Source organism: Pistacia vera, unplaced genomic scaffold (genome assembly GCF_008641045.1).
Source record: "Pistacia vera cultivar Batoury unplaced genomic scaffold, PisVer_v2 Contig151, whole genome shotgun sequence".
NCBI lineage: Eukaryota > Viridiplantae > Streptophyta > Magnoliopsida > Sapindales > Anacardiaceae > Pistacia > Pistacia vera.
The window spans coordinates 400,230-425,952 of NW_022195586.1; the positions used below are offsets into that span (position 1 = coordinate 400,230).

General features: G+C 34.3%; 1 protein-coding gene and 1 non-coding gene across 2 annotated transcripts; one reads left to right on the forward strand and one right to left on the reverse strand.

Annotated features, from left to right (window-relative positions):
- Window positions 1-8,750: 8,750 nt before the first annotated feature.
- LOC116124340 lies at window positions 8,751-8,857 on the reverse strand. Its single transcript, XR_004127204.1, has one exon. It is a non-coding gene; the product is annotated as a small nucleolar RNA R71 (small nucleolar RNA).
- Window positions 8,858-17,800: 8,943 nt separating this feature from the next.
- On the forward strand, window positions 17,801-23,832 carry LOC116124259 (alcohol-forming fatty acyl-CoA reductase-like). Its single transcript, XM_031409953.1, has 6 exons — window positions 17,801-17,879; window positions 17,972-18,075; window positions 18,307-18,506; window positions 18,637-18,737; window positions 23,138-23,328; window positions 23,527-23,832. The coding sequence occupies exons 1-6, from the start codon at window positions 17,801-17,803 to the stop codon at window positions 23,830-23,832; spliced, it is 981 nt and encodes a 326-aa protein (XP_031265813.1).
- Window positions 23,833-25,723: the final 1,891 nt, after the last annotated feature.

Genomic DNA, 25,723 nt, shown 5'->3' on the forward strand with positions numbered 1-25,723 from the left:
CGCTTAGCTATCTAAGCAACATACGACAAGACAAGAATGAGTCTTTGCAGTCTTATATTGATAGGTTCCACAGGGAACTGAATAAGGTGGCTAATACTCCTAAAGATTCAGTTCAAACTCCAATAATTGCTAGAGTTCACCTGCAAACCAACTTGTGGAACAAACTACAATCAGAAGATGACGTCTTCCTTACTCGCTTCACTAGTCTCACATAGAAATGTCTGCGGTATAGAACCCTATGGCAACTCAAAATTGCCACGACCTTAAGCCTTCAACTACCACTCCCAGTCAAAGGAATGAATTTCAGGGGGAGAGTAGAAGAAAAGATCACAAATGGGTCAGTGACGATCAGAGAAAGGGAAAGAAACAATTGTTGGAGCCCAAGAAAGCTTATGCTCTATTGCCTCGTTGCGACCGCGACAACTTTTCTCTACTGAACTCATCAATCTCAACCATCTTGGCCAATTCAAAAGAGGTCAATCTGCTCAGAGATCTAGAGCCCATGAAAATACCCCTGTCCAAAAGAAACGACAAGAAATATTATTGCTTCCATAGGAACATTAGACATCATACTGATGAGTACCAAGCTTTCAAGCAAGCAATTGAAGACCTTATCTAGAAAGGTCATTTCAAGGAGTATGTTGACTATCCAATTCCTTTGAGGGAAAAATACTGTGACAATAGGGAGAGGAGCAAAGGTTGCAAAGGTCTCTACTCGGTAGGGACCATCCTTAGGGGACCTCATATTATAGGGACCTCTCGGCATGCACAAGATAGTTATGCTCGAGAAGCCCGATATGAGCCATGCAATGTTCTCAATTCGGAACTGTGACCTCATGAGCAATGCAAAGAAGAGGAGATAACATTCTCTGACAGAGATGCGAGACGAGTGCATCACTCTCATGCAAATGCATTGGTTATCATAGCTGAGATATGAATGTGCTAAGTCCACAGAATGTTGGTGAACAATGGGAGTGCTGTGAATATCTTATTTCAGCGAGCCTTTGAGGAGATGAAGCTGGAAGATACATACCTAAAGCCTGTAGCTATTCCACTCTATGCTTTACTAGGGACCATGTAACTCCCCGAGGAATGATAACTCTTTTGGTCACTTTGGGCGATCCCCACGAAGTGACAAGATGATGTAATTTTTGGCAGTAGATTGTCCTTGTGCATTCAACGACATTATTGGATGACCACTACTATGAAACTTCAAGGTTGTCACTTCCCCACTTCGTCAAGGTGTGGGGAAGTTAGGGGATCGTAGCATGAATCTTGCAATTACTACAATCAAGTAGTCCAAATTGCATGCAAGGGGAACGGGAAGCCCAAGGGCAAGCCCGAATAGTTAATGACGATTAGCAAGATCAAGCCACAGTCTGGTCTAGTGGAAGATAATATTGATCCTTGTGTTCAGGAGGAGCATACCCACAGTGGGCCAGTTGAAACTTTGTATGAGGTATCCATCGATGAGCATGAGCCAAATCGTGTGCTGAGAATCAAGAGTAATCTTAGCCCCTAGCTTGCAACCAATTTAACAAGCTTCCTCAGACATAATATTTATTTTTTTCATGGACATATGCCGACATGATCGGGATCAGCCCCAAAATCATATCCCATGCGCTTAACATTGATAGTGAGATCAAGCTAGTTCACCAAAAAAAGAATAGTTATGGACCTAGGGCTCTATGTGGCTCTCAAGAGTGAGGTGGACAAGCTTCTCTCAATTGGGTTCATAGAGGAAGCACATTACCCTAATTGGGTCGTCAATCTTATTTTGGTGAAGAAACCCAATGGTAAATGACAAACTTGTGTTGATTTTATGGATCTCAACAAGGCTTGCCCCATGGATAATTTCTTTTTGCCTAGAATCGATCAACTTGTTGATAGCACTTTCATGCACGAGCTATTGAGCTTCATGGATGCATATTCATGATACAACCAGATCTCAATGTTCACACCGGACGAAGAGCACACCTCATTCATCACAGATCGAGGACTATATTGCTACAAAGTCATGCCATTTGGTTAGAGAAATGTGAAAGCAACTTACCAACGCTTGGTTAATTGAATGTTTTTTGAGCAGATTGAGAAAACAATGGAAGTCTATGTTGATGACATCCTGGTCAAGTCGTATATTGCTTCAGATCACATAGTTCACCTATCATAAATGTTTGACATGTTGGAAAAATATAAAATGAAACTTAATCTGCTTAAGTGTTTATTCGAAATAGCCTTAAGTAAATTCCTAGGGTAGATGGTTGGTTAACCATTGAGGAATAGAGGTCAACGTCGAGAAATTCCAAGCTCTCTCAGATATGAATAGTCCCACAAAACCTGAGCAAGTTTAGAGCTTGAATGGAAGAACAGCGGCTTTTAGTCATTTCAAATCGAGAGCTACAAATTGTTGTTTACCGTTCTTCAATGTACTTAGGACTAACAAGAAATTTGAATGGACTCTAGAGTGTGAGTGAGCTTTCCAAAGCATAAAAGAGCATCTCAAAAAGCTATATCTTCTATCCAAGCCACTTCCTAAGAAAATCCTATTTCTCTACCTGTCTATTTCTCAGCATGCAGTCTGTGCAGTTCTTATTTGGGAAGAAAACAAAATGCAATGTATAGCAAGTGCACTAGTCGCACAAAGTAATAAAGTGATAAGAAAAGTATCGTTCCCACGAGGATTGTTTGTTAAGCACAGGTTTTCCTAATTGTTGACAAGTTGGAGAAAACGAAAATGTTTGGATTTGTGGGATGAATTTAAGCTAAAGTGAAAAAAAAAATTTACTACGTATTTAAAAGGCTAATTAATGACAGTAAAACTAATTCAAGAGAAAATATCAATTAAAGCAAACGGTTAGGGTTTTGACTTCACTAGGATTTTAAGAAATAATCTACGAATTATGCTACTTCTACACTCACATGCACGGATTATAAATCAAACTCCCTAATGTGTAAAACATACCTTCTCAGGCTATGTTATCTTACTTTTCCCTATTAAGCTTTCGTACCCAACAATTTGAAGATTAATAGATCCAAGTTCGTTAAGCTAATGGAATCCTAAGTTGATTTCATTGGTTCTCAAACCTTTCTCTAGAGTTCGATACAACAATGGTGATTATCCTAAGAAGCTCATACACGATTCATTTCTCAATCTCATCATGTTCAACAAATAAATTCAATAAGAAGAAGAATAATCACACAACCCATGTAATAGAATGCAAAAGCAACAATAATCTATTGATTAACCATAAAAATCCTAATTACATCAAAACCCTAACCCAAAGTGAGTTAGTTCATAATGAAATTAACACATATTGAAATAAAAACAGTAAACATAGCATTCAACATGCTGGAATAAAGAAAGAGAACAAAAATCTTCCCTATTTGATGAATCCCAAAGGGTTCAATCTCAAATCAACCTCAAATCGTCTCTCTTTTCTCCCAAAATGTCAAACTCCTTTTAAAAATGGCTAAATTTTTCTTATATAGTCGATCCAAAATTCTAAAAACTTTCCTAAAACAAAACTGTGCATTTTCATAAAAAAAAACTTGAACTTGCAGACTTCGCCGTGGCAACGAATTCCTGGGAGCTTATCGCCACAGTGAAGAATAAATTTTGCCATAGCAAATTGTTCTAAACAATTCTAAAATTATGAAATTGCCCTTCGCTTGCTTCCTTGCTTGAATCTTCAATCTTTGGTGCTCTCTAATAGGAACAAGCTTCATAGTGCTTCAAATTCGATTAAGAACTTCCCCGAATTCTGAGATTCGCTTGCTTCTGGGTCCAGAAACTCAATTCCACCCTTTATTTGGTCAAAGTGCACGTTTCGGCCTAAAACATAAAACATATGAAATTAAGTTATAATTCAGGCAAAAACAACATAAGAAGTATCCAAAATCCGGCCAAAAAGCCTAGATAAAACAGTATAATCCTAGGATTATCAACAAGGTATCTAGAAATGGAGCAATTAGCCTTTGCCTTGCTAATCGCCTCTAAGAAGGTGCAACCTTATTTATATGCCCACACCATCCATGTTTTAACTAGTTACCTGCTCAGACAGGTTCTTCATAAATGAGAGGCCTCAGGCAAATTACTTAAATGGGCTATGGAATTAAGTCAATTCGATCTGCATTTCAAGCCTAAAGCAACAATCAAAGGGCAAGCTATCGTTAACTTCATATCAGAATTCTCCTATCAACCAAATCAGGAACCTGATCAGCCAATTGGTGAAATGATCCAAGAGACCATTCAAAATCTATCAACATGGAGCCTTTATATTGATGGATTCTCTAATAGGAAAAGAGCTAAAGCCGGTCTCCTGCTCGTCAGCCTTGAGGGTGCTCGCATATATGGAACCCTTAAGTTTTGATCTAAAGCCGCCAATAATAAGGCTGAGGATGAAACACTATTTGCTGGTCTATGACTAGTAAAAGAGATGGGGTCAGAAGTGATCAACGTCAATAGTGTCTCCCAATTGGTCGTCAATCAGATATTGGGAGAGTATAAAGCCAAAAAGAGAATATGATCAGTTACTTGAAGAAAGCTAAGGCCACACTCGAGCCCCTCAAATAATACACGATTAGGCAAATCCCTAGAGAAAGCAACTCTATTGCGGATGCTTTGGTGAAGATAGTTTCATCGTTAGACTCTGATATTCCGGATAACATATCAGTCAAATACATCGAAGTTCCCAACATCAACTCACCTGACTAGACAGTGGCTACTGCATAGTCAGTAACTTGGATGACTCTAATTATTCAGTATCTTAAAGAAGGGGTTCTTCCTAACAGCAAGAATGAGACAAGACTCCTACTGACTAGAGCTGCTTGTTACACGATTGGAGATCAACTGTACAAACGAGGATTTAGCACTCCTATTCACTGATGTGTGATAGATGAAGATACAGACTACATCATGAGAGAGATACATGAAGGGATCTGTGGTAACCACACTATCGCATGATCTCTTGCCAATAAAATTATCTGACAAGGATATTATTGGCCCTTGCTTCAAAAAGACACTTACAACTTAGTGAAGAAGTGTGACAAATGCCAAAGATTTGCGAACAGACCGCTAGTTCCTTCCCACCAATTAACAATAATGACTAGCCCTCGGCCATTTGCTATATAGGGAATTGATCTCATCAGTCCCACACCAATCGGTATGGGTGGCATCAAGTATGCAGTGGTCTTAGTGGATTATTTCACAAAATGAGTCAAAGTGGAACCTTTGGCCGTGGCACTACAAAGAAGCTCAAAGACTTTGTCTTCAAGAATACAATGTGCTGCTATGAGATTCCTCATACCTTTATCTTAGATAACGAAAAACAGTTTGACAATGAAGAGGTCAAACAGTACTGTGAAGACCTGTGGATTAAGAAGAAATTCACCTCAGTAGCAAGACCACAAGCTAATGGACAAGTTGAAGTTGTCAACATGACCATCAAGCACACTTTGAAGGTCAAGCTTGGTGCAGCTGAAGGCAATTGGATCGACGATCTCCAAAAGTTTCATAGGCATATAGAACTACTTTGAGAACCTTTACTACAGAAACAACATTCTCGCTAGCATATGGCTGCGAAGCAATGATCCCAACTGAGGTAGGGACTAGTTCCCTTTGGAGGGAATTTTACAATAAAACAGACAATGGAGTACTCATTCATGCAAGTCTGAACTTAGGAGAAGAACATTGTAACAAAGCTCAGTTATGAATAGCTTCCTATCAACAACGAGCTAAGAGGTGCTTCGACTCCAAAGTCAGAAGAAGAAACTTCCACGTTGGTGACTTGGTCCCTAAAAAAGTCTTTCTCAGTACTCAAGAACCAAGCACAACAGTATTGGGACTTAACTGGGAAGGTCCTTATTGGGTTGCTAAGGTGATACAACTTAGGACATATCATCTCAAACGACTTAATGGTTCTGAAGTATCGCAAGCTTGGAATGCTAAACACCTGCGACCTTATTATCAATAAATTCCAATTCATTTTTCATTTTTCCCGATCTCATGTACTTGTAAATTTTATTAATAAGATTATTTTCCTTCAAGAATTACTTGTGTTATTGTATCAAGTCTTTATAATATTGTTATTTATAATATTGTTATTTATAACATTGTACAAGTTGTGCGATAAGAGAAATTGTATTCATTTAGTAAAGTACTTAAAACTATAAAGGTGTGATCACAAAAAAAGCTTGTATGTATTAATTCAAAAAGTATGTACAAGAAGGAAGTCTAGAGAGCTACAAAAAGTAAAGGGAGAAAACTTCTTCAGAGCGAGCATAAAGGAGGACAATCACTTCTCTTGGTCTTCAACACCCTTAGCTTTTATTGCTCTGACCTCAAGATCGGTAGCTTTGCCTTCTAGGTTTTCTTGTTCTTTGTAATCCCCCTCCTCATGAGCTTCTTAGTCTTCTCCTTCTTCTTCATAATGAGCAGACTATATCAACAAGAGGGCTTTCTGATATTCTTTAGGAAGAGAGGAAAGGTTCATGTCTAGGTTGTCTTCCCATAGTTTGTTTACAACCTACAGTGACCACTCCCCAGCCTTCTTCTCTACCCCAAGCTTGACCTGCTACAACTGCTTAGTCAACAAGGAGACTTGCTGACAACGACCTTGAGCTTTTGGTCCTTTTCTCTAATCTTTTTCTTTGTGGTCACCTGATAATCTGATGATTATACTGTTTTATTTAGGCTTTTAGGCTGGATTTTAGATACTTCTTAGTTCATTTATGCCTAAATTGCTACTTAGTTCTTTACATTTCGTGTTTCAAGCTAAAATGGACATTTTGAGCGAATAATGACCGCACTGGTGTTTTTGGACTCAGAAGTAAGTGGATCTCAAAAGATGGAAGAGTTCTAAAGCAGAGTAAAGCACTATGAAGCTTGTTCCCATGGGAGAGCACTAAAGATCGATGATTCAAGCAAAGAAGCAAGTGGAGGGCAATTCTATAAATTCAGAATTTTTCATGAAGTTTCGCCGTGGCAAAAGTTGTTCTTCACCGTGGCGAAATGAGTAACGAACAAGATTTAAGTTTACTTTGTCACCGCGGCGAGATTTCTTCTTCGCCGCAACGAAGTTTGCAATTTCTACTTTTTGTAAACGCACAGTTTCATTTTAGGAAAAGTTTTAGATTTTTGGGGCAAGGTATAAAAGAAAAACCTTGCCATTTTGAGGGAGGTAGTGTTTTTTTCTTAGGCTAGAGTAGCCATTTCATTTTCCTTATCTTAGATTTGACGAATTTGGATTGAGAAGTGAGAAGATTTGGGATTGAATCTGGTAGATTTGGGATTGAATCTGGTGGATTCTTCAACTAGGGGAGATCTCTTGTCTTTTCTCTCAATTTTATGATGTTGAACTCTGAGTTTATTGTTTTTCTTTTCTGTTTTAGTGATTTAGTTATGAACTAACTCTTTTGTGGATTAGGGTTTTGATGAACTCTGAATTCTATGGATTAATGAATTGATTATTGTTATTTCCATCCTCTATTGCATAGATTGTGTGTTTATCCTGTGTTTATTGAATTTATTTGATGAATGTGATGAGATTGAGAAATGATTCATGTTAAGCTTCTTGGGTAATCACCATTGTATTATTAAATGCTAGAAATAGATTTAAGAACCAATGAAATCAATCTAGGGTTCTATGAGCATAATGGACTTGAATCTATTATTCTTCAATTTGTTGGGTGCGGAAGTGTAATAGAGAAAAGTAGGAATTCATAGCTTGAGAAGGTATGATTGACAATTTGGTGAATTTGATTTACAATCAATTGCATATGAATATTGAAATAGCATAATCTGTAAGCTTAATCCAGAGAGTTTGAATGAAGTCAAAACCCTACCCTTTTATCTGAATTGAATTTTACCCTTGTTTTTAATCTTGCTTTCGTAATTTAGTTTCGAATACTTAGAAATTTTGTTTTAGTTTTAAGTTTAAATTTTCTCCCATTAATCCAAACATTTTCGATTACTCTAACTTGAAAACAATAGAAAACTTAATGCTTAGCAACCAATCCTTGTGGGAACGATACTCACTCATCACTTTATTACTTGTCCGACTAGTGCACTTGCTACATTTGCATGTTGTAGTTACAACCGCACCAAGTTTTTGGCGCCGCTACTGGGATTGAATTTTATGTTAACATTGAGTTTTTCGTTTGTTAGCTAGATTGGAGTTTTATTTTTGTTGTTATTCTCAGTTGGTTTGTGATCTCACTTTTTCTTTCTCTTTTTCTATTAGTTTATGCGAAGAACAAGACATCAGCTAGTGGTTCTTGTTGATCCTGAGATTGAAAGAACCGCCAGAAGAATTAACAGAGAGAGAAGAGAACGAGAGGCTATAGTGGTTGAACCAGAGGTCATCGTTGTAGAGATGCCAGAAAATAAAACACTAAGGGAATTCTCAATTCCCATAGTTGATGGCAGTGGTTCGAGCATCATGAGACCTACGGTGCAAGCCAACAACTTTGAGATAAAGCCAGCAATCATCCAGATGATCCAGCAGTTGGTACGGTTTAATGGAGATTTGAAGAAAGATCCAAATCAACACATTGCAAATTTTCTAGAGATTTGTGACACCTTCAAGTCAAATGGAGTGTCAAATGACGCCATCAGGTTGAGACTATTCCCATTCTCACTGGGGGATAAAGCTAAGGGATGGTTAATGGCACTACCATTAAGAACTATCACAACGTGGAATGAGTTAGCACAGAAGTTCCAAACCAAGTTCTTTCCTCCAGCAAAATCAGCGAAGATGAGAAATGATATCACATCATTTCTACAAGAATAGTCTGAGTCATTATATGAGGCTTGGGAGAGATACAAGGAACTTGTGAGGAAATGTCCACACCATGGGTTCCTAGTTTGGCTGCAAGTCCAAATATTCTATAATGGATTGATGGGTAATGTGCAAACTATGGTAGATGCGGCATCGGGGGGAGCCTTGCAGAAAAAAATATCAGAAGACGCTTATGAGTTACTTGAGGTTTTGGCAAGCAATAACTATCAAAGACCTAATGAGAGAGCAACACCAAGAAAATCCATGGGTCTTCATGAAGTTGATGCATTCACGGCCATCTCAGCCCAACTCATAACACTTTAGAAACAGTTGGGAACTATGTAGGTAAACTCTATTCAAGCTCTTCAACTAACTTGTGATTTTTGTGCAGGTAATCACGTGAGCAATGAGTGTCAAGTGGGGAACACATTTGCTTCATCATCTTCATCTTTGAAGAAAGTTAACTACTTGGCTGGAAATCAAAGGCAGCCAAACAATCCATACTCCAGTACTTTATTAGTGCGAGGATGATGTCGGAAATGCACTATAGTATGGTGAATTATGAGAAGGCATTATTGCTCTATTCTATTGCCATAGGAAAGAGTATGGATGTGGGACAAATTATTCTGAACAACATTCAGCATGCAGCCAAACCAGGGCGAGGGAGTTACACTTTCCCACATCTCATTACAGCTTTGTGCACTCGAGCTAGAATCGAGGTGCATGATGATGAGCCACTTATCCATGCTGCCTCAATCCTCGACTCAGACTATTATCACAAGCATCTTAAACGTCCAAAAGCTAAGCAACCAATTGTAGGGACAAAACGACAGAGAACCACACAAGACACTGCCACATCCTCTAGTTCCACAGTTATTATGAAGGAGATGATACAACAGATGATGGGTCAGATGAAACGTATGGCAAAACATCAGGATTGGCTAGCAGAGCAGACCCAGATGATGTATGACATGCAGAAGAGTAGCCTCGACAAGCTCAATGTTGACACTGCAGCATTCCAATGGGCTAACTGGGATTCAGATGAGTGGATGGGCTCTGAGTCAGAAGAGGACGACGCCGAGGGACCTGAGCACCTGTTTTTGTTTCCTTTTATTTTTCCTTCTTTTTGATTGTTTTTTTTTTTTCATTTCAAACATTGAACTCAGTTGATACTTTTTGTTTTGGATTGTTTTAGTTGTTTCATTTTTTTTATTTATTTCGTAGTTGATGTAAAGATGAGACTAGGGTGTAATATTTTCATATTAGTTAGTGAATTGTTCTAACACAGTGGACACCATAGTTTTCAATTGTTTTTACAGATTTTGGTGATGAAAAAGTCAAGGACTGGGTGTGCACACTGTTGAGCGAAACTTCAACTTCATGGATTAATCAGGAAACTATCTCGTACCTTTGTCATTTTTGTTTGTCTATTCCTAATTTATGCATAATGGGACATTGGGGACAATGTCATCTTTCATTTGGGGGTAGGAAAAATTTGAGAAATTTTTGAACTTTTGTTTATTTTATTTTGGTTTGATTGTGTATGCCAATGATGAATTGTATAAATCAATGATGAGAATAGGGTTGTTGGGATTTTATTATTTTAAAAATGTTAAGCATTGCTTCAAGTTTATGTTTATTGACTGAATTTTGATTGAGGGTTGTTGAGTGGTTCAACCACCATTTTAATCTATTTCGGCATGCTTAGATTCATTTTATGTGGTTAGGTAAAGTTTTGATAATGTTGGTGGACTCTAGAACCTAGTAGAGAATTGCTTGAGGCGAAATTCTAGGAATAAGACATTGTTGAGGAAATGATTTAGGCAATTTTTTGGAATGTTTGAGCCTTTCCAGCCGACCCATGAAATAATTTTTCCCTAGTCACCCATTTGAGCCTTATGAGATTATCACCGTCTTATTTTTCTTGCAAATCAAAAATTATCAAATCCAATTACCCTAAACACTCTATCATACACTTTAGGAGAATTTTTGGACCTAATGCAAACACAAAAAACTTAAAGAGTTGTATGAATGAACCAAAAGAATAGTTTGGGGGTTGTGAGAAGGGAAAAAAGAATAAAAAGAGGTAGTTGACCTCAATGTGAATTGTTGTTTATGAATTTGTATTGTTATTTCCAAAAATAATAATAATAATAATAATAATTTTCAATTTCTTTTCGAGAACTGCATTGCAGAAGCAAAAATAAGAATTGTGCATGGTTGAGGGTTGTTAATTGGTTGACATCTTCAGTGATGGTTGAGAAAGGAAGTGGGAGTTTGATTTAGTCATAGTGTTTGCTTTAAGGAAACCAAATTCTCTTGTTTGTTATCCTTTCATTTCCTTTGAAGCCCACTACCCGAGCCTAATGTTGCAAGTTTGCAAAGACCTTTTGATTCTTAGCGATGTCTAATCCTCATTAGTGGAGAGTAGTTAGATATTTAGGCTTATGGGGTCTGCCACCATTTGATAAACTTTACATTTCTGCATAAAATAATCCGGGAGGTCGGGGATTGAAGTAGGGATCACCTACTCGGGGGACAAATAGAGAGAGATAGTCGATACAACTTATAACTTCCTGGAGTGTTGAACATTTTTCTAATAATAATTTCGCAACAACCTTTGAGATTTGTTTAAATTCTAGGCAGGTATTTTGTTGAGTTGATTCTTATGTTTTTCTTTTTAATATTTTGTTTATTTTGCTGTTTTGCGTTGTTTGGGCGTTTTTGTTTTTCTTTCGTTTTGTTTGTACCTGATGCTCGAGGACGAGCATGTCTTTAGTTTGGGGGTATTTGATAATCCGAGGATTATACTATTTTATTTAGGCTTTTAGGCCGGATTTTAGATACTTCTTAGTTCATTTATGCCTAAATTGCTACTTAGTTCTTTACATTTTGTGTTTCAGGCTAAAATGGACATTTTGAGTGAATAATGACTAAATTGGAGTTTCTAGACTCAGAAGTAAGCGGATCTCAGAAGATGTGAGAGTTCTGAAGCAGAGTAAAGCACTATGAAGCTTGTTCCCATGGGAGAGCACCAAAGATCGAAGATTCAAGCAAAGAAGCAAGCGGAGGGCAATTCTGTGAATTCAAATTTTTTCATGAAGCTTTGCTGCAGCAAAGGTTGTTCTTTGCCGCGGCGAAATGAGTAACGCACCAGATTTAAGTTTACTTTGTCGCCGCAGCGAGATTTCTTCTTCACCATGGCAAAGTCTACAATTTCCAGTTTCTGTAAAACGCACAATTTCATTTTAGGAAAAGTCTTAGGTTTTTGGGGCTAGGTATAAAAAAAAAACGTTGCCATTTTGAGGGAGGTAGTGTTTTTTTCTTAGTTTAAAGCAACCATTTCATTTTCCTTAGCTTAGATTTGACGAATTTGGATTGAGAAGTGAGAAGATTTGGGATTGAATCTGGTGGATTCTTCAACTAGGGGAGATCTCTTGTCTTTTCTCTCAATTTTATGATGTTGAACTCTAAGTTTATTGTTTTTCTTTTCTGTTTTAGTGATTTAGTTATGAACCAACTCTTTTATGGGTTAGGGTTTTGATGAACTTCGAATTTTATCGATTAATGAATTGATTATTGTTATTTCTATCCTTTATTGCATAGATTGTGTGTTTATCCTATTTTTATTGAATTTATTTGATGAATGTGATGAGATTGAGAAATGATTCATGTTAAGCTTCTTGAGTAATCACCATTGTATTATTAAATGCTAGAGATAGATTTAAGAACCAATGAAATCAATCTAGGGTTCTATGAGCATAATGGACTTGAATCTATTATTCTTCAATTTGTTGGGTGCAGAAGTGTAATAGATAAAAGTAGGAATTCATAGCCTGAGAAGGTATGATTGACAATTTAGTGAATTCGATTTACAATCAATTACATGTGAATATAGAAATAGCATAATCCACAAGCTTAATCTAGAGAGTTTGAATGAAGTCAAAACCCTACCTTTTTATCTGAATTGAATTTTACCCTTGTTTTTAATCTTGCTTTCGTAATTTAGTTTCGAATACTTAGAAATTTTGTTTTAGTTTTAAGTTTAAATTTTCTCCCATTAATCCAAATATTTTCGATTGCTCCAACTTAAAAACAATGGACAACTTAATGCTTAGCAACCAATCCTCAGGAGAATGATACTCACTCATCACTTTATTACTTGTACGAGTAGTGCACTTGCTACATTTGCATGTACTTACAACCGCAACATCGCCCACATTTTGGCCCAAGATGCTTCGGTCTCTCTCTTGCTACTTTGGCTATCTTGAAGTTCCTTTTCCTTCTCTTGAAGCTCTATTTCTCTTGAGCTCAAATCTCTGGCGAGCCTCACCATCGTCAACTAAAGCTCTTTGATTAGATCCTCCTTCTTTTGCAGCTCTTGCTTCTGAAACTCGACTGTTTTCAAAGTAGCTTCTCTCTGCTCCAGGCGCGTATCTGCCAAAAGCTGAGTCTTGCAAATACGTTTGTTTTATGAGCGCCCTCCTCAATGAGACAATCTTCTCCTTCATTTCTTGAACTTCCTCTCAGAAGGAAATTTTTGTCTTGTTGTGGGTAATGTTTAAGGCTAGAGTAGCCTCAAAAGAGAATGAACAAGAGTTAGTCACAAAAATAGGATTTTGACCAAACTTAATAGAGATCACAAAGAAAGAATAACCTTACCTAGTTCTACAGTTGAAGTGCAATCACCAAGAGATTTGAGGTTCTAGCCCTCTGGTACCTCTTGAAGGTCATGTCCAGTTGACACCCTAACATGGTGAAGATGAAAGGCTGCAGGTACTCGAGGAGCTACCCAACGAGGTCTAAGATGAACTCATCTTGACCCCTCAGCTCGGAAGTACCACCCTAGGTTGAGGAGCTCCGGCAGGTCGCTCCTCTTCTGAGCATTTTTCAGTACCAGTCTGAGTCCTCGCCATAGGGACATTGCTCGGAGTCTCTTCATCTCGAGACTCCCTGAACAATCTAGGGATAGGTGAATGTAATTATCCCTTGACCTGAGGTCTTAAAAGTTCAAATCCAAGAAGGTTTCAGATCCGTCTTTGATTCATGTTAGAATTAAGAGAACCCAGTTGTGTTTTTGTGATTTTGACTGATATTTGTTTCTGGGTTTGTGTTTTTTGTGATTGTAGGTATTGAATATTAATTGGTTTCATAAGTAGATGCACGGAAACGATGCGGTAATATTTCAATTTTTGTGATTTTTATTACTGATTGTTTTTGTAATTTGTAGAAGCTTTGTTAGATTTATGGGGTTTTGATTCTGAATTATGTGTATGATTAAGTTATTAGTTTGATAAGTAGAGCTTTAATTGGTGATAGAAATATTGATAATTGCACATCATTATTTAATCTAACTCTTTGGTTGGATCAAAATGTTAACAGCGCCAGAGAGGTGGCAGTCTCAGGTTCGATATCATCCCTTCATTTGTCATACATATAAAACCAAGCTTTTCGTTTCACTCATCCAAAGTTTTTTAATATTCTTTTTTCTCTGATTGTGCAGGTCCAGTTTTGCAACTTCTGTAACGATAGTTCCTGTTACAATGGGTTTATTTTTTTTCTGGGTAAGTAAAATGGGTTTATTTGTTTCTTATTGTTATTGTTATTTATATTTTTACTTATAAGCTAGCTGTATTCGTCCACTTTAACGGGGGTTTATGTTTTTGTGAATGGAGATATAACCAAATGTTGCTATCATATGCATGATAGAAGTATTGATGTTTTGGGGTTAGATTGAGGCAATCTTAGTATTTTGATGATTTGAATGTACACTTTGTTTTTTACCTTAAAGAGAGAGGTATGACCGTCTGTGGCATGGGGTTTGTCAATGCTTCAAATTCATTGATGTGGCTTAGGAGATATGAGCTAAAACAAGTATTTTTTTTGGTTTCAGATGTCTTTCTTTCGCTGAGATTTGGGTGGCATTATTTAGAAAGATTTATGCCTATGGATTTTCTAATGTGCCATTTTGTAGAGGGTGGTGCTGATGAGGGGGAGGATCTGAGAAATGCAGCCATAAGAGAATTGAGAGAAGAATCAGGTGCTATCTCAACGGAATTTCTTGCAGAGGTGTGCCTAGATAATGCTTTTTATATTTGAATATTTCACCTGTATTCTTGGAGTCTGGTACCATGTCTCGAAGGATGAAATGACAGCTTCCTACATCATGGCTTGACTGAACCGATATTTCCATTGTTATGTAAACACCTTATTGGCTGACTTATGATTTTCCACTTAAAGTCAAAGATAGACTTAATCGTCCCTGGGGAACAAATTATAAAGGTCAAGCACAGAAGTGGTAAGGTTACCATTTACCTAGAAATGGTCAATGCATTATATATTGTAGTTCTGCTGTTGATAGACAAGTAGGAAGAGTTAGAAAATTATATGGTGGAAATAATATACAATCTGTAGCTTCTTATAATAAGATCATCTGTGCATATTTCCATTGTAAGGTTTGTGAAGTAGTTATTATTGGAAAATTTTTGTTTGGACCATCCACCGTATGGGTATTACCTCTTTAACTTTTTTGCCTTTTGTTTTTTTATTGGACAGTGGCTATTCATGTACAGAAACACGTTGGCTTTCTTTTATAACGCTTTTGTCTGCCTGAGAAAAAAAAAAAAAAAAAAAAAAACAGAGCCGAAGGCAAAAAGAAAGAGAGAGGGGAGAAACAGTTTCAGTTTGTTTAATCACACACTCATTGACTAACTCTTTTCATTAATTTTATCTTTTTCTCCTCCTATCTTTTCTTTTTATTTCTTGGTTTTCAATTTCATCATCAGAAGTGCCCCTGTTATCTACAGTTTTGATTTGATTGATCTATAGATCGAACGGTTTAATTCCACATGTACTGCTCTTTCGTTTAGATCTTCGTCGTTATCATCCGTTTTGATTCAGTAGCCGAACAGAGAGATTGCACAGATAGCCAAATTTGTGTTGTAAGTTTTTTCTACTTTTCATGTTTTGGTTTTTATTGTCGTTTTATTGGTTCTGTGATTGATTTTTTATTTTTTTTTAATTAATATACACATGTATGGATAATGAATTTTAGTGTAGGATTAACTGTGGAATGTAGAGATAGATTTGGCTCTTTCAGTTTTTCCCAAAACTCTGCTGGTTGATTCTGTCGTTTTGTTAACTTTAGAGTTTCAAAGTCAGAGCTTGCATAAGGGACTTGTGTCTTTTTTTTTTTTTTTGGTTTTGTTTTGTTTTAAGTACAACTGGGCAAAACACCATCAACATGTACCGATGCTAACAGGTAAGCGTACTTCTCAATAATTCAAAAACACTTAGCAGATTTAGAAGTTTTAATCTGTTTACTTTGTGAAATTGATAAATTTTATGTCGACGGTAGTTAAAGATGATGCCAATCAATTTTGAAATGACAATGTGATCATTTAATGATTACTTTTTGTTTTAATTATTGAAGTATGATGAATGCAAGCTGAACGTTGTTTTTGGTTTCATGGTAAGCATCTGAGGACAAGTTGTGGCAGCCTGAGAGTTGGTTATAATTGAATTGAGCTGATGGAATCTATGCTTCATTCTTTCACTTATATATTGATATACAATATAATTTCTTGGTGGGTAGTCGGTAGGTTAGATTTATACAAGTTATTAAAATTCTGATCTCTTAAATGTACAGTCACAGCAACAGCAACAGCAACATTTATTCAAGTCTTTCGTAATAAATTTTGTAACCCATTGGTTTATTTTATATATAAGTTGCCTTCTCTGATCAATGATTTTGCGCTAAAATGGATGCTAGTACTGTTATTTCTTACCCAAGATTAAGGTTCTGACTTCTGAAATCAAAACTACGGTTAGCTACACAATAATGATTATTAAAGTTATCCCATCACATTAAATTCCATATTTTTTCTTTGGGAGCACGCCATATAGCAGTTAATGAAAGACACCCACTATATGAGAAATTTCTAACTAATTATTTTAGGATACGATTTATATTGTATAATTTTCAAATAGTATATTATAATTTATAACTAATATAATTAGGAGATATTCAATAAATCATTTTCGACTTATAAAAATTGAAACATCTAATTATTTAAACAAATACGGTGTTAAAAACAATTTCATAAGCGACCCGCACAATGCACATACTTTTAATCTAGTTTAATATAATTTGAAACCAGCAGGTAATTAATTGTGAAAACGGTTTATAATATCTTTAGTCTTTATTTTCTAGAAAGTTTAGAGATAAATGAACCTTTGCACTAAATATTCGGTTTAAATTAATTGAATCTGTTAATTAAATGAAATTATGAGGTGACTGTTTTAGTACTCCATGAATGAAGCGTAAAATGCAGTTCAAAAGCGAGTAACTGGTCATTATTCTTTGATTTTGTATTCTGTGAAAATAATAAATAATGACTAATCGTCCACCTTTGATTTAAAAATATTAGGACTTTTGCTCTAAAGATTCACTATATATATATGAAACACATACAAAATTAGAGTTTCACTTTAGATACTCAAAGGGTAATATGACTGATACATAAACATTATTGGTATTAACTAGAAAAATATATTAATTTCATTAATATATAAATGGCAAGAGGTAGATGTTGATCAGTTTAAAAGGAAGCAGAAAGTTGTGAAACTTTCTAAGGAAACAAATAGAAAAAGTAGCAGAAGAACAGAGCTTTTTATAGAGAATGGATTCTTCCAGAAGTACATCTTTATTGACTTGGAAAAAAAAAAATATATCAAACTGAAAAGTAAGAAAATGTTTTTATACAAGGCAAGGAATCCACGTTGGCAATCCTTTTGACTAACACAAAAAACTGATTATCAGTCGTTGATCTGACTAGACTGATTGTCAACCGTTGATTGCTAAACCCATACAACTAATAAATTCGTATTTACTTAGCACCAACTTTCTTAAAATGGCTGATGCAATAATCTTTTGGATTATTATTTTTTTTTTTTCTGTAAATAGCCCTTATTTTCATTCCACAACACAAGCACACAACAATCATCATTTAACTCTCAAATCAATGGAATTTGTTAATCCTCTCCCGTTTTTAAAAGAGAAGACCATTTTAATCATTGGTGCCACTAGCTTTCTAGGAAAAGGTATTAATATTTTGCATTCACACTGTCTCATTCAATCATTCTCCTTTAAATTTGATGTTTTGATATTGGTATTAATTTATATGTTATTGTAGTTTTCGTGGAGAAGATCATGAGGACTCAACCAAATGTGAAAAAATTGTATCTTCTTGTGAGATCAACCGATGCAAAGTCTATAATGAAACGAATTATTGTTGAGGTTTATATTTCACTTCATAACGTTTGATAGTTTGTTTCTCCTACAAATATTCACCTAACGTTTTTAGGTTCGATATAAATAGAGATGAGAGAGAAAGTGATCATATATGTCATAAACATTTTCTATTATCATATGAATGACAAAATACTTTGTGTAATTTTAGATTTTTTTTTTTCAATAATATGATACAAATAATCAACCCACTTAATTAAAATTCTAAATATTATACAGGTTGAGAAGGATTTGTTTAATGTGCTGAGGGATAAACTCGGTGCCAATTTCAAGTTCTTTATATCGAAAAAGGTGGTAGCAGTAGCCATAGATGTTTTTGAAGTAAACTTGGGAGTAAAAGATTCTAAACTAATGGAGGAAATGTACAAGGAAATAGACTTGATAGTAAATTTTGCTGCAACAACGGACTTTGATGAAAGGTACATATTTAGGAGAAAGAGCTAATTCCAATTTTCCTATATATTTATACATATTTCTTCTCTTCTTTGAATTAATTTCATTTGACACTATAAGTTGAATAATTTTTCTCTTGATTTATATTGTATTTAGATATGACTTCGCTTTCAATGTCAATACAATGGGTGCTCTCAACATTATGAGTTTTGCAAAGAACTGTATTAAAATAAATATGGTTCTCCACGTATCAACCGGTAAATTGTTAGGGGTCAATCTGAATGGTTTAAGGCATTTAAATCTTTCCTAATAAACCTCCAAACCCTAGCACTATAAATAAGAGTCTTTATTTAGTTTTTATGAGATTAGAGAAGGAGAAAGAGCGACTACTATTTTGGAGATTGGAATTCTTGTAGTTTTCGTTCACCAATTAGAGAAGTTTTTCTATTTTCTTTCTTAAACTCATGTTATTGAATACAATGATTTTTTTTTTTTTTATTACTGCAATTATGAACTAACTCATTTTCTAGGGCTAAAGATGTAGCCCAATTTATGAATATGTATTGTTGTTATTGTTGTTAATTTAAATTGAGCATTAATTCTAAGTTTTATTATTATGTGTAATGCTTTCAATTCTTATGGATCTGAGAGTTGATTGATATCATGGGTTGAGTTGAGATCGAGAGATAAAACTTGATTAGTCTAAGGTAATAAAACCATAGATTGAGCAAATGCTAAAGATAGGTTACCGCGATCTGTGAGGCTCTAGTAAATTCCATAAAATTTAATGATCTCTTTGCTTTTAAATCCAACTTAGAGATATTTTGGGTTGTTGCTTAAAGGTTAATTCGTTAATTATTCGAGAGAAAGTTAGTGGAATATTAGGGAGTTTGGCCTTTAGAATAAGTTTAATTAGATTAGTAATAATTGTCAACGCATAAGATTAAATAGGTGTGAAATCTATGCCCTATGTTTAGTCATATTGATCTTTTTACTAGAGTATTAATATAATTCTGCTTTTGTTTAGTGTTTAGTTTGTTTTATTTTTCATTAAACCATTCTTAAAATCTTGTTTTATCAAATAGCAATAAAATAAACTAGTTTGGTACTTGGTAGGCAGTTCTCTTAGAATTCGACACTTGTTTACTCAAGCTTTACTACTTGCGTGATTTCGTATACTTGCGAATAACCTGTCAATAAGGCCCTTTAAATATGCTCAGTTCAACGGTTCAATGATCCTTGATTAATTCAATTTTCCTAGTAAATAAAGACTTAAGATTTTATAAATAAACCGCTTCTACAGTTCCTTAAGTTAATGCTTTCCTATGACGTAAAAACTCAATTACTTACGTGATATTTAGATGAATACTTTTTATTTATTTTCAAATTAAATTTTATTCTTTATTTTCGAAATTATTTATTTGAAAAGTTTTATATATAAAAAATAAAAAAAATTAAGGGTGTAATTATAATAAATCACACGTACTTATATAACCAATGCTTGGATTGGGCCACTCCTAATAAGATTTGAAATTTTCCTAAAAAATAAAGACTTAAGATATTATAAATAAACCCCTTTCTACAGTTCCTTATTTTAGTGCTTTCCTATGATGTAAAAACTCAATTAATTACAAGATACTTAGTTGAATGCTTTTTATTTATTTTCAAATTTAATTTTATTCATTATTTTCAAAATAATTTATTTGAAAGGTTTTATATATTAAAATATTAAGGGTTTAATTATTATCAATCATATCTACTTATATAACCAATGCTTAGATTGGGCCAACCTTTATAAGATTTGAATTTTTCAAAGAAAATAAAGACTTAAGATATTATAAATAAATCGCTTTTACAGTTCCTTATTTTAATGTTTTCCTAAAACGTAAAAAATCAATTAATTACATGATATTTAGTTGAATACTTTTTATTTATTTTCAAATTAAATTTTATTCTTTATTTTCTAAATAATTTACTTGAAAAGTTTTATATATGAAAAAATTAAGGGTGTAATTACTATCAATCACATGTACCTATATAACCAACGCTTGGATTGAGCCAATCATTACAAGATTTGAAATTTTTCTAGAAAATAAAGACTTAAGATATTATATATAAACCGCTTCTACAGTTTCTTATTTTACTGCTTTCCTATGAAGTAAAAAATCAATTAATTACATGATATTTAATTGAATACTTTTTATTTATTTTGAAATTAAATTAAATTTTTTATTTTCAAAATTAATTATTTGAAAAGCTGTATATATAAAAAACAATTAAGTGTGTAATTATTACCAATCACATCTACTTATATAACCAATGTCCGAATTGGGCTAGTCTTTATAAGATCTGAAATTTTCCCAGAAAATAAAGACTTAAGATATTACAAATGAACCACTTTTACAGTTCCTTATTTTGATGCTTTCATATGACGTAAAAACTCAATTAATTACATGATATTTAGTTGAATACTTATCAATTATTTTCAAATTAATTTTATTTTATTTTCGAAATTATTTATCTAAAAAGTTTTATATATTGAAGAATTAAGGATGTAATTATTAACTTACCATCAATAGCATCTACTTATATAATCAATGCTTAGATTGGGCTAGTCTTTATGAAATTTTCTTGGAAAATAAAGACTTAAGATATTATAAATAAACCACTTCTACAGTTCCTTATTTTACTGCTTTCTTGTGATGTCAAAAATCAATTAATTACATGATATTTAGTTAAATACTTTTTATTTATTTTGAAATTAAATTTTATTCTTTATTTTTGAAATTATTTATTTGAAAAGTTTTATGCTAAAAATTAAATGTGTAATTATTACCAATCACATCTAGTTATCTAACCAATGCCTGGATTGGGTCAGATTTGAAATTTTCCTAGAAAATAAAGACTTAAGATATTATAAATACACCACTTCTACAGTTTCTTTTTAGGGGGTGTTTGTCTAAGCTTATAAGCTGGTCAAACTAGCTTATAAGCTCTAAAATTAAGCTGACGTGTTTGTTTATAACTTTTTTGAGCTTATAAGTTGAGCTTATAAGCCAAAAAAAATAAGTTGGGGGGGAGGTACTTTTTTTTTTTAGCTTATAAGCATTCTGCTTATAAGTTAGTATGACCAAGTATATTACCACATTATCCTTGTTTAATTTTAAAATTTCATAGTATACCCTTATTTAATGTAATACACTTTTTAGTCATTTTATAATAAAATGTACTTATAAGCCACATTTTACCAAACACGTCAACTACTTATCAGCCATTTATAAGTATTGTAACCAAACACGTAATTGCTTAAAATTTCAAATGCTTATAAGCTAAAATTAGTTTATAAGCATTTGTTGCTTATAAGCTAATTTTCATAAGCTCAGACAAACACCCTCTTAATGTTTTCCTATGACGTAAAAACTCAATTAATTACATGATATTTAGTTGAGTACTTTTCATTTATTTTCAAACTAATTTTTTCTCTTTATTTTCAAAATTATTTATCTGGAAAGTTTTATACATAAAAAAAAAAAAAAAGTAAGGGTGTAATTATTATCAATCACATTTACTTGTATAAACAATGCTTAGATTAGGCCCGTCCTCATATGATTTGAAATTTTCCTATTAAATAAAGACTTAAGATATTATAAATAAACTATTTCTATAGTTCCTTATTGTAATGTTTTCCTATGACGTAAAAAGTCAATTAATTACGAGATACTTAGTTGAGTACTTTTCATTTATTTTCAAATTAAATTTTATTCTTTATTTTCGAAATAATTTATTTAAAAAGTTTTATATATTAAAAAATTAAGGGTGTAGTTATTATCAATTGCATCTACTTATATAACCAATGCTTGGATTGGTTATACGATTTGAAATTTTCGTAGAAAATAAAGACTTAAGATATTATATATGAATCGCTTCTACAGTACCTTATTCTATTGCTTTCCTATGACGTAAAAAATCAATTAATTACATGATATTTAATTGAATACTTTTTTATTTATTTTGAAATTAAATTTTATTCTTTATTTTCAAAATTATTTATTTGAAAAGTTTTATATATAACAAAAAAATTAAGGGTGTAATTATCACCAATCACATCTACTTATATAACCAATGCCTAGATTGGCCAGTTTTTATAAGATTTGAAATTTTCCCAAAAAATAAAGACCTAAGATATTATAAATAAACCGCCTCTACAATTCCTTATTTTAATGCTTTCCTATGATGTTAATGAGAAGGTAAATTGTGTTTAGTTATTAAGTTGTTACTAATCTGTTACAGTTAGGCGAGTTCAGTTTGTTTAGTTACATTCAGTTGTTTAGTTACATTTTCCAGTGTTTTTGTTAACAGAGCACTATAAAAGTGCTACTTACTGTACAGTCAAACTAAGCTGAATAAAATACATTTCACGTGAGCCTCGTTTACTTTCCCTTTTACTTTACCTTTTTCTTTTCTTCTTTCAAGCTTAGTTCAAGAATTGTTATGGTATCAAAGCCATTAGACTAACATCGAAAATGGTAGATCTGTCACAACTCACTCCCAATCCGAACAACTCTGGCCAAAAATTGACTACTAATTATGTTAATCTCACAAATACATCCTCCATGTCTTTTTCCACTCTTCCAGTAATCTCCCCAAAGTTAACCAGAGACAACTACAGATTCTGGAAAATCGCAGATCTTGTTTGCTGTTAGTTCGCAGGATTTAGAGGAGCATCTCACCGGATTAGTTTCTTGTCTAGCTCCATTCATCAAAGTTCAAGTCGAGAGTCCTGATGGAGCAACTGAAAAGAAACCCAATCCAGCTCATAGTTATTTGAAAAAAGTCGACAAGTTACTTGTAAGTTGGCTTCTTGGATCTATCTCAGAGTCCATGTTTAATGTTGTATCAAAGTGTCAATTTGCTACTGATATGTGGATAGCTTTAGAGAAAGACTTCCGCACTGAATCAAGAACCAAAACCCTACACATAAGAAATTTATTGCAAAATACCAAGAAAGATAACCTTAGTATTCACGAGTAATTTGTCAAAACGAAGGGATTTGTTGAAATCTTATCTGCTAGTGGAATTGTAGTTACAGATGAGGAGTTGCTAAATTACATTCTTGACGGGTTAAACTCTGAATATGATGCTGCTGTAGTCCATATTACTACAAGGTTGGAGTCTAAGTTAGATCCCCTTTCTGTACAAGAAGCACAAATAATTCTGCAGAAATTTGAACTAAGGTTAGAAAAAGCCAATTTAGCGTTAAACACGGTTATAGGTACTGAATTTCATGGTGGATCTATACATCTAGCTAATGTCACCACTGATGAGTCCAACAAAAAATTCCACAATGTGTAGTCTTCGTTCAATACTGGGTAGAATCAATTTCAATCACCACAGTCTCAGTCTCTTAATTTCACTCCGCATGTCTTCACATCTCACCAACCTGGTTTTGGAGCTAATCAATTTACATCACAGAACCATCGCTATTCTCCTCAGTTTACATCACAGAACCATCCCTATTCTCCTTAATTTGGTGGTGGCAAAGGACGAGGCAGGGGAGTTGGAAGAGGCAGAATCATTAGCCAAGTTTGTGGTAAAAGTGGACATCTTGCCCTCAGTTGCTATCATCGATTTGATACAAACTTTTTGGGAGGAGGTAATTCAGTAGGAAGAGGTCAGTTTGGCAGCACCAATTTCCCGAGAACATCAGAAAACTTTCAAGGTTCATCATACCCTTCTTTCACCTTATCACGGCCTCCACAACTTCCTTACAACTCCTATAACTCTACTACATTACCTTATCCTAACTCAGGCTCATAAAATACCACTTCAACTTGCTTTCCAACTAGGTCCAATATAGCTTCAACACAATCACAAATGCCTATAGGATCTCATTCACCCATACCTACTAGACATAATCAAGTGTTCTTGTCTCAGACCCATCCACAGCACTACTCACATCCCATAGCCAACTATATTGCTGCTCCTTCAACTGTCCAGGATGCATCTTGGTATATGGATTCTGGAGCTACCGACCATGTCACATCAGACCTAGCACAACTGTCAGTAAATTCCACCTACAAAGGACATGAGCAGCTCCAGGTTGGAAATGGTGAGTTACTTCCAATTACTCATACTGGTTTTACTTCATTACCTTGCTTTTCTAGGTCCCTTTATCTCAAACATGTTTTATGTGTACCTCATATCACTAAAAAATTACTAAGTATTTCCAAATTCACTAGAGATAATAGTGTAGTAGTTGAGTTCTTTGCTGACCATTGTGTGATTAAGGACAAACAATCCAAGGCTGTTCTTCTTCAAGGAAGGCTTAAGGATGGTCTTTATCAACTCCAAATTCCAGCTCCACAATCTACTTCAACCTCAAATCAGGCTGCTGGTCCTTCTACCACAGTCTCAGCCTTCAATTCCACAACCTGTTCTACACCACAAACTACCAATTGTTTGTTTTCTCCATATTCTGCTGTTTGTAATAATGAAGCTCATAATAATTGTCTTTCTAATGTTTCAAGTGATAGACTAAATGATTCTGCCACTTCATTTGTATCCTCTTGTACTGATGAAACTATTAGCAATAAAAGTCATACCATTTCATCTATTTCAGTTGCAAAAAGTAGTGGTTTGCTATGGCATAAACGCCTAGGTCATCCTAATGCTTCTGTCCTTGCAAAAATTCTACAGTCTCTAAGATTAAATCATACTGTTACTAATACGTTTGAATTTTGCACTACCTGTCAATATGGAAAACTGCATCAGAATGTATTCCCTAATTCTGCCTCTAGAGCTTCACATCCTTTAGAACTAGTATATTCAGATTTATGGGGACCATCTCCCATTCCCTCACCTGAAGGTTTTAAGTATTACATTCAGTTTTTAGATGATTATAGCCATTTTGCTTGGATTTTTCCTTTGAAAACAAAGTCTGAAACTTAACTTATTTTTAAACAGTTTCACAAATTGGCTGAAAAACAGTTTAATACTAGTCTAAAGTGTGTACAAACTGATTAGGGAGGGGAATATAGGAGCTTAGTTTCTTATTTTAGTGATCATGGAATTATTTTTTGACATCCATGTCCCCATACTCATCAACAAAATGAAAGAGTAGAGAGAAAACATAGGCAAATAGTTGAACAAGGCTTGACTTTGCTTGCTCAAGCCAGCATGCCCTTAAAATTCTAGTGGTTTGCTTTTCAAACTGCCACCTACCTAACCAATAGGTTACCTACAC

Excerpts from the sequence above, each read along its gene's own strand:
- LOC116124259 (XM_031409953.1), top strand. The coding sequence starts at position 17,801 with ATGGAATTTGTTAATCCTCTCCCGTTTTTAAAAGAGAAGACCATTTTA. Across the intron at positions 17,880-17,971 it reads CACTAGCTTTCTAGGAAAAG|TTTTCGTGGAGAAGATCATG; the intron begins GTATTAATATTT and ends ATGTTATTGTAG. Across the intron at positions 18,076-18,306 it reads TGAAACGAATTATTGTTGAG|GTTGAGAAGGATTTGTTTAA; the intron begins GTTTATATTTCA and ends AATATTATACAG.